The sequence below is a fragment of the Hylobates moloch genome, unplaced genomic scaffold, assembly GCF_009828535.3.
Source record: "Hylobates moloch isolate HMO894 unplaced genomic scaffold, HMol_V3 SCAFFOLD_12, whole genome shotgun sequence".
NCBI lineage: Eukaryota > Metazoa > Chordata > Mammalia > Primates > Hylobatidae > Hylobates > Hylobates moloch.
The window spans coordinates 3,450,934-3,460,994 of NW_026652287.1; the positions used below are offsets into that span (position 1 = coordinate 3,450,934).

A 10,061-nucleotide genomic window follows, 5' to 3' on the forward strand; every position below is an offset into this window, starting at 1 on the left:
ATCGGTTCAGGTGCCAATGGCTCCCTCTGGGATGCTGGGCAATCCCTCTTCCAATGGCCAGTTTTCTTTTCTTTATTTTATTTTATTTTATTTTACTTTAAGTTCTGGGATACATGTGCAGAACATGCAGGTTTGTTACATAAGTAAGCATGTGCCTTATGGTTTGCTGCCCCCATCAGCCCATCATCTAGATTTTAAGCCCAGCATGTATTAGGTATTTGTCCTAATGCTCTCCCTTCCCTTACCCGCTACCCCCGACAGGCCCTGGTGGGTGATGTTCCCCTCCCTGTGTCCATTTGTTCTCATTGTTCAACTCCTACTTATGAGTGGGAACATGCGGTGTTTGATTTTCTGTTCCTGTGTTAGTTTGCTGAGGATGATGTTTTCCAGCTTCATCCATGTCCCTGCAAAGGACGTGAACTCATTTGCTTTTATGGCTGTGTAGTATTCCATGGCATCTATGTGCCACATTTTCTTTATCCAGTCTATCATTGATGAGCATTTGGGTTGGTTCCAAGTGTTTGCTATTGTGAATAGTGCTGCAATAAACATACGTGTGCATGTGTCTTTATCGTAAAATGGTTTATAATCCCTTGGATATATACCCAGTAATGGGATTGCTGGGTCAAATGGTATTTCTGGTTCTAGATCCTTGACGAATCACCACACTGTCTTCCACTATGGTTGAACTAATTTACACTCCCACCAACAGTGTAAAAGCGTTCCTATTTCTCCACATCCTCTCCAGCACCTGTTGTTTCCTGACTTTTTAATGATCGCTATTCTAACTGGTATGAGATGGTATCTCATTGTGGTTTTGATTTGCATTTCTCTAATGACCAGTGATGATGAGGTTTTTTTCATTTTGTTGGCTGCATAAATGTCTTCTTTTGAGAAGTGTCTCTTCATATCCTTTGCCCACTTTTTGATGGGGTTGTTTGTTTTTTTTCTTGTAAATTTGTTTAAATTTCTTGTAGATTTTGGATATTAGACCTGTGTCAGATGGATAGATTGCAAAAATGTTCTCCCATTCTGTAGGTTGCCTGTTCACTCTAATGATAGTTTCTCTTGTTGTGTAGAAGCTCTTTAGTTTAATTAGATCTCATTTGTCAATTTTGGCTTTTGTTGCCATTGCTTTTGGTGTTTTAGTCATGAAGTCTTTGCCTATGCCTGTGTCCTGAATGGTATTGCCTAGGTTTTCCTCTAGGGTTTTTGTGGTTTTAGGTTTTATTTTTAAGTCTTTAATCCATCTTGAGTTAATTTTTGTATAAAGTATAAAGGAAGGAGTCTGGTTTCTGTTTTCTGCATATGGCTAGCCAGTTTTCCCAGCACCATTTATTAAATAGGGATTCCTTTCTCCATTGCTTGTTTTTGTCAGGTGTGTTGAAGATCAGATGGTTGTAGATGTGTGGTGTTATTTCTGAGCTCTCTATTCTGTTCCATTGGTCTCTATATCTGTTTTGGTACCAGTACCATGCTGTTGTGGTTACTGTAGCCTTGTAATATAGTTTGAAGTCAGGTAGTGTGATGCTGCCAGCTTTGTTCTTTTTGCTTAGGATTGTCTTGGCTATACAGGCTCTTTTTTGGTTCCATATGAAATTTAAAGTAGTTTTTTCTAGTTCTGTGAAGAAAGTCAATGGTAGCTTGATGGGGATAGCATTGAATCTGTAAATTACTTTGGGCCGTATGGCCATTTTCGCGATACTGATTCTTTCTATCCACGAGCATGGAATGTTTTTCCATTTGTTTGTGTCCTCTCTTATTTCCTTGAGCAGTAGTTTGTAGTTCTCCTTGAAGAGGTCCTTCATGTCCCTCATAAGTTTTATTCCTAGGTATTGTATTCTCTTTCTAGCAATTTTGAATGGGGATTCATTCATGACTTGGTTCTCTGCTTGTCTATTATTAGTGTATGGGAATCCTTGTGATACTTGCATATTGATTTTATATCCTAAGACTGCCAAAGTTACCTGTCAGCTTAAGGAGTTTTGGGGCTGAGACAATGGGGTTTTCTAAATATACAATCATGTCACCTTCAAAGAGACAATTTGACTTCCTCTCTTCCTATTTGAATATGCTTTATTACTTTCTCTTGCCTGATTACCCTGGCCAGGACTTCTAATACTATGTTGAACAGGAGTGGTGAGAGAGGGCATCCTTGTCTTGTGCTGGTTTTCAAAAGGAATGCTTCCAGCTTGTACCCATTCAGTATGATACTGGCTATGGGTGTTTCATAAATAGCTCTTATTATTGTGAGATATGTTCAGATCTAAAATTGACACCCTAACCTCACAATTAAAAGAACTAGAGAAGCAAGAGCAAACAAATTCAAAAGCTAGCAGAAGACAAGAAATAAGTAAGATCAAAGCAGAACTGAAGGAGACAGAGTCATGAAAAACCCTTCAAAAAAATCAATGAATCCAGGAGGTGGTTTTTTGAAAAGATGGACAAAATAGAGACTGCTAGCCAGACTAATAAAGAAGAGAAGAGAGAAGAATCAAATAGACAAAATAAGAAATGATAAAGGGGATATCACCACTGATCCCACAGATATACAAACTACCATCAGAGAATACTACAAACACCTCTAGGAAAATAAACTAGAAAATCTAGAAGAAATGGATAAATTCCTAGACAAACACACCCAACCAAGACTAAACCAGGAAGAAGTCAAATCTCTGAATAGACCAATAACAAGTTCTGAAATTCAGGCAGTAATTAATAGCCTACCAACCAAAAAAAGCCCAGGACCAGATGGATTCACAGCCGAATTTTACCAGAGGTACAAAGAGGAGCTGGTACCATGCCTCCTAAAACTATTCCAAACAGCAGAAAAAGAGGGACTCTCCCCTAACTCATTTTATGAAGCCGGCATTATCCTGATACCAAAACCTGGCAGAGACACAACAAAAAAAGAAAATTTCAGGCCAATATCTCTGATGGACATTGATGCGAAAATCCTCAATAAAATACTGGCAAACTGAAGCCAGCAACACATCAAAAAGCTTATCCACCACAATCAAGTTGGCTTCATCCCTAGGATGCAAGGCTGATTCAACATACGCAAATCAATCAATGTAATCCATCACATAAACAGAACCATGTCTAGCTCTTTTTCTTCTTTTCCTCTAGTCAAACATGCACATGCCTCCTGCAGGTTTTTATCCTGACTGAGCAGCAAAGATGCTTGAACATACGATATTTCATCCCATTTTCCCTCCCACTTACAAAACAAACTTACTTGAAATATAGTATTAAAGGCCATAGTTCCAGTAGGAGGCCATTTCTCTTGCTTTTCCAAATAATACTGAAGCCAAATACCGGTATTACATAGAAACACCAGTTTTCTCTTCTTAAGCCCATTCAGTTGAAACTGGTCCCAATGTTCGAGAATACATCCTAGTGGTGAGTTCTTTGGAATTGATGCTGTGGTTCCCATAAAGGAAGCAGGTGATCCTGAAAAAAAAGTTCCAAACCTGCGAGACTGTATTGCCCCTGGCCAAGTTCCGCTAACAAGGATAAGACAGGTTTTGAAGGCCAGCTGCATTAATGAGGGGATCCCTGCCAAAAACTGAATTCGCTTATTCACATTATCCAAATAACATAAGTGAACTGAGCCATGAATCTTAGATAAACCACAACATGGACTTTAACAAAAATGTCGAATAAGGCAAAGGAAATGAAGAGGATTTAGATGAGAAGGACCAGAGCAAGCAGGTTCTGGGCAATAGTGGATGAGCAAAGCCAGTTTGCCCAAATCCAAGAAAGGAAAGAAGTGTTTTCAGTGTGCAAAATGAAACAAAACGGCAAAGGGAAAAGTCCCCTGATTTCCATCCTTGTGCTTCTCAATCACACCTAGTCGGCATAGTGGCAACAAAACATAACCACATCTGTCTAACCTTACTGCTCGTAGCTGTTAAATACCAAATCTCAATCAGCAATTTTAGAGACGGAGCCATCAATGCTTTTTGCTCCCAATGTTTTGCAAGCAGACGGACAGAAATCGGGAGGCACATAGGAAAAGAGTAAGTTAAAATCTCCAAGACCCATTAAATAAAGTCTCCTGAAAATGACAGTGAAACAGAGACAGCAACCAAGAAATTGATTCATGCAGCAAGAGAAAAAGGCAGGTTAATATGAAGAGCAGAGCCTGCGGTGCCAAACCTGCTCTTAGCCGAGAGGGACTTTACTGAGAGGAGCCTCTAACCCCCGAAATCTTAGAAGCAACTAAGTAGGGTCCCAACCCAAGGTCGGGCCTCTAACCCAAGGTTGGTCAAGCATCCTTGCCTTTTATTAAGTGGGGCCTCTAACCCACTCTGTCCTAGGAGAGACTCCAACTCCCCTAAGTTGGGCCTCTAACCCAATCCCATTCTTTACCCAGGTATATGCACCCCACTTACCCAAAGTTGGCCAATTGGTGCATGCAGATGATTTTTCTTTGGGTCGGGGGTCTCTTCAGTATCATCCATTTGGGGTTTGCCAGAAATATGTTACAGGACCCCAGCATTTACCCAAAGGTAGTCCTTGGGTCAGGGTTTCTGCACTGTAGTCCCATCTGTGGTCACCAGAAATATGTTACAGGAAAGGGGTTCCGATCCAGACCCCAAGAGAGGGTTCTTGGATCTTGCACAAGAAAGAATTCAGAGCGAGTCCACAGTGCAAAGCAAAAGCAAGTTTATTAAGAAAGTAAAGTGGCAAAAGCACAGCTACTCCACAGACAGAGCAGGGCATTCCCGAATGTAAGAGGAGGAATGCGTCCACCCTAGAACAATGCTTGTATATATGGAGAAATGTGTTCTGCTGCAAGGGTTTGTAATAAAGGATTAGTTTTCTTAATTAGGAACAATGTTTGTATATATGGAGAAATGTGTTCTGCTACAAGGGTTTGTGATAAAGGATTAGTTTTCTTAATTACTATGTTTTGCAAGAATCAATATTATTATCTTTATTTTTTTTGAGACAGGGTCTCGCTCTGTCACCCAGGCTGGAGTGCAGTGGCACGATCACAATCTCAGTTCACTGCAACCTCTGCCTCCTGGGTTCAAGCAATTCTCCTGCCTCAGCCTCCCCTGGGATTACAGGCATGTGCCACCATGCCTGGCTAATTTTTTTTTTTTTTTTTTTAAGAGATGAGGCTTCACCATGTTGGCCAGGCTGGTCTTGAACTTCTGACCTCAAGTGATCCACCCACCTCAGCCTCCCAAAGTGGTGGGATTATAGGCATGAGCCACCATGCCCGGCAACATTATTAGCTGTAAAGCAAAATTAGGAATGTATTTTTTCTCCAGATATCAGGATATTTGGATACTCCCAAGTCTGGGTCTGTTTAATAAACAGATTAATTTGTTCCCTTAACTGTAAACATCTAGAGGCAAGGAATGCCTAACTTTCTGGGAATGCTGCCCAGCAAGGGCCAGCCTCATTTTCCAGCCCTTACTCAAGATGGAGTCGCTCTGGTTCGAACACCTTTGACCCTGACTCCACTCAGGAACAATCGGAAATCTGTAAGGATGATGCCTGGACATTGCTTTATTTGTAAAGTTCCTCCAGATAATTTGAATGCATGGGAGGTGTAAAAATCACTCCTTTAACCAGATATGATTTATAAACTTCTCTTTAACCGACTGTATTTATCTCCTACAATACATCCTGATGAATATCAGGAATTACACTCTATTATAAGCACGAAATGCAACGAGATAAATATGACCACCATTTTCAGGACATGTGCCGTCTGTCAGACACACAAACTGCAAAGGCACAGTCCTTGTCTTTAGAGTAAAACATGCAGAAGTGATAAATATTGCCTACTACGCAAGAGTTCGGGAAGCTGTTAAGTGCTAAATATTTACAAAGGGGCATTAAAATTCAAATTCCCACTGTCGCACTAAGATACATGTGATGAGATATTCCAAAGAGATCACCATGTGCAGAATTTATAAAGGAAATTGTCAGGAACTCGGTCCATAACCGTACTGTAGATGAACTATTGGGGAACTCATGCAAGCTAAGGAATCTTTCCAGAAAATAACACGCATGCAACGTTTTCCCCACAAGTTCAAGGTACAACCTTTCTGAAGGTTGATATAGTCCTCGGTTAAGAATTCCCAACTTAGTCTTTGCTATTGTGCATAGTGCCACAATAAGCATACGTGTGCATTTGTCTTTACAGCAGCATGTTTTATAATCCTTTGGGTATATACCCAGCAATGGAACCAACCCAAATGTCCAACAATGATAGACTGGATTAAGAAAATGTCGCACAGATACACCATGGAATACTATGCAGCCATAAAAAATGATGAGTTCATGTCCTTTGCAGGGACATGGATGAAACTAGAAACCATCATTCTCAGTAAACTATCGCAAGGACAAAAAAACCAAACACCACATGTTCTCACTCATAGGTGGGAATTGAACAATGAGAACACATGGACACAGGAAGGGGAACATCACACTCCCGGGACTGTTGTGGGTGGGGGGAGGGGGGAGGGATAGCATTAGGAGATATACCTAATGTAAATGACGAGTTAATGGGTGCAGCACACCAACATGGCACATGTATACCTATGTAACAAACCTGCACATTGTGCACGTGTACCCTAGAACTTAAAGTATAAAAAAAAGAATTCCCAACTTAGACTATTTTCATCACCACTTCATAGAGAGGGCAGTTGGCTGAAAAAAGACCTTGTTGCTTTTACATCTTGGCCGGGAAAGGGATCTAAAGAAAAAGGGAAAATCTAAATGTATAGAACAATCATGTAAGGTTACAGGAAGAGTAAAATTAGATGAAGTAAATGGAGCACTTATTAGCTTTTATTTATTGAATAGTGTTATAGGTGGGTCTTCTAGGATGGCAAGAACTTACATATATGAAGAGATGTATAAGGTTTTTCTGATAAAACAAACTCTAAAAACAGAAGTATGGGGCTGTGGGGTGGGAGGCGTCCAGTATTCCACTGCAGGCAAGGATTGTTGGTTTTTATTTGAGGTCAAAGAACCTGGAAGGAAGTAGGGGTAGAATGTGATGTGGACATATAGGCAGTTCTTGTGTACATTGAGCTACACTTATGCAGGTGTTGACATGGCTCAAACGCAAGTAATGCTAATTCTGTTCTATAAATTCCTTTCTTTGTGATTAAAAACAGAAGGCAAGGCCCACAGACAAGATGGAGTTTATCCAATTTCATCAATGGGAAAGTCATACCAAAATTCTTGTAAAGTTCGAAGACAAAAACAAAGGTGCATTCTAGCATCTTAATTCCCAGTTCCCTCTAGCTGTGACTAGAAATGCCAGTCAGGGGCTTCAAAGAGACAGCGGCATCCTTTTCTTATGAAAAGAAAGGTGTGGGAGAAAAAAGCCCACCGTGGTCTAGGGGATTTTTATCACAGCAGCTGCTTCTCAAAGAGTTAAACAACTTTCTTTCAGGAGCCAAGAAAGAGTGCGTTTTGTAGGATTCAAAAACCAGCTGTCGTCTTTTCCCCTTCATTACTCACAGCCCATTGCAGCTACCCCTTTCCATGGAAGAGATGGCTGCTTAAGCGGAAGGCTGACCTCTGCAACTGGGGTTCTTTCTTTTGGCAGTTCTTCTCATCTCATTTCTCCGGCCCCCTCCTTCCTCTCCTTTTTCTTTTCCTCCTCCCCTTCCTCTTCTTCTTTCTTTTTCTTTTCTTTTCTTTTTTTTTGAGACCTATTTTCATTCTGTCACCCAGGCTGGAGTGCAGTGGTGTGATCCCAGCTCACCGCAACCTCTGCCTCCCAGGTTCAATTCTCATGCCTCAGCCTCCCAAGTAGCTGGGATTATAGGTACAAGCCACCACGCCCAGCTAATTTTTGTATTATTAGTAGAGATAGAGTTTTGCCCTGTTGGCCAAGCTGGTCTCAAACTCCTGACTTCAAGTGATCGCTTTTATCTTTCCTTTCTTTCTACTTATCTCTCTCCTTCCAGTTCTGCCTCCCTCCTCCTTTCTCTCTGTCTGTGTCTCTCTTCCTCCTTCTCTGTTCATTAGAATCTCCCCTGATATTCTAGTTTTCCATCTCATCCCTCCTATTGAGAACAAGGCTCCCTGGAAGCCCCACCATTTATCTCTGAGCTTCTTACTGATAAACTTAGGTGAGTTTGACGATATGATAAAAATGTCAATAGTTTGGTCACATATAAAAGAACAAACCTTATTCTCCTACATGTCAGAGTTCAGTGATCATTTCTCAAAAGTGTCAAATTCAAATCTTTTAGAAATAGATCTGACAGGTAGACGTTGTTTGGCCACTGAGGCTTTAAAAAGCACCTCTCTCAGCGGATTCCTCTGTTCATTCTCACCTACACCCTGTTCACTTCCTCTTCAGGCAGAGGCAGGCATCAAATCTACATTTTTCTACCTGTCACATAGAAGAGTAGACATTATACCAAAAATCACTATGATGAGGCAGCCAGCTAATTAATTACTTAAATAGCTGTAAAAATAATCCAGAAAGTCCTAGGCGGATTTGTTTCTAGACGTATGCCTATAGGAAAATTGAGTGTCTGGAAACCAGTCTTTGTCACAATGACTCCTATCTCCACGTAATATCTGCTGACTTCTCCATGCTCATCACAGCGACCCCCTTGACCCTGGTTTGTTGTGCACACTTTTCCTGTTTCTCTGCAATTCTGTCTTACCACTGCCAATAACACAACTGTGTCACCCTCAGACATCCTTAAAATTCTGTGCACCCAACTCAGTCTGGCTGTGGCTTTGAAAAACCCAATGGAAGTTGCATAGAAATTTGTGAGAGTGAGGAAAAGTGCTCTCCTAAATGGAGAACGGGAAAGGAAGTGTTTAAGAAATGCAATCACTATTTCCCATAATTATCCACAAATACCTGCTCTGGGGCAGCTGAGCAGCCACAAACAGAAGGACTTTGGGACCTGGAGTGATAGTATCTAAGCCCAGGCTAATGCTGCAGAGCATATTAGAGCTCCTTTGTTCGTTTTGGAATGGCGTCTCTGAATGCTCTTTGCAGAGATGTGTGCACTTGGTTCCATGTGGAGGTACATGGAGAAATGACCAAGGGCTGCCCACTGTCTGCCAAGCATGCTATGCCTCATCAGTCCCTGAAAGCTGTTCTCCTCTGTGTCTTCTCTCCAGTGCCGATGGCACCTCCTACGAGGTCATGCAGATCGACGTGGAGGTGGAAGAGCCCAGTGACCTGCCAGCCACACAGCTGGTCACGTGGCAGGTCGAGTACCCCGGAGAGATCACGTCTGACTTGGGAGTGTCCAAGATCTATGTGAGCCCGAAGGACTTGATTGCAGTTGTGCCACTGGCTATGGTAAGCAAGCCCCGCCCTGGGCTGTTAGAACGGAACTCAGGGGAAGGGAAGGCGCCGCACTGTGACCCAGGCTGGGTGGGGAAAAGTGGAGGAGCCAAGAACCAGGACAGTGAGAAACGAAACCACAAAGTTGACGACCAATAGCTAATCGTGTGTGTGTGTGTGTGTGTGTGAGAGAGAGAGAGTGTGTGTGTGTATCTATATCTATGTATATACAAATATGAAACAATTTTCTTAACATATTATTTAGAAAATAAACTCCAGGTATTAGATTTGGGTCTGCTATTGTGTGAAAATTGTTGATGACTTGATAGATGTGTTTGTAGCATATGATGTAGACACCTGTGGATCGCGAACACACACAGCTCTGGAGTTCGTGTAGATCAAGCATAGGAGTGAAATGTGCTGAGACATTTGGCAAACACCTGCCTGGTCCCCCAGATCACCAATTAGAAAATATTGACCAGCCGGGCACGGTGGCTCACGCCTGTAATTCCAGCACTTTGGGAGGCCGAGGCGGGTGGATCACGAGGTCAGGAGATCGAGACCATGGTGAAACCCCGTCTCTACTAAGGGTGCAAAAAATTAGCCGGGCGCGGTGGTGGGCACCTGTAGTCCCAGCTACTGGGAGAGGCTGAGGCAGGAGAATGGCGTGAACCCGGGAGGTGGAGCTTGCAGTGAGCCGAGATCGCGCCACTGCACTCCAGCCTGGGTGACAGAGCGAGACTCCGTCTCAAAAAAAAAAAAA

General features: G+C 42.2%; 1 protein-coding gene across 1 annotated transcript in view; it reads left to right on the top strand.

Annotated features, from left to right (window-relative positions):
- Positions 1-10,061, top strand: part of TMEM132D (transmembrane protein 132D) — an 832,732-nt gene that overhangs the window by 558,275 nt on the left and 264,396 nt on the right. Inside the window, exon 4 of the mRNA XM_032168279.2 lies at positions 9,130-9,313. Within this exon, the coding sequence (XP_032024170.1) occupies positions 9,130-9,313 (184 nt within the window). The remainder of the gene's footprint in view (positions 1-9,129; positions 9,314-10,061) is intronic.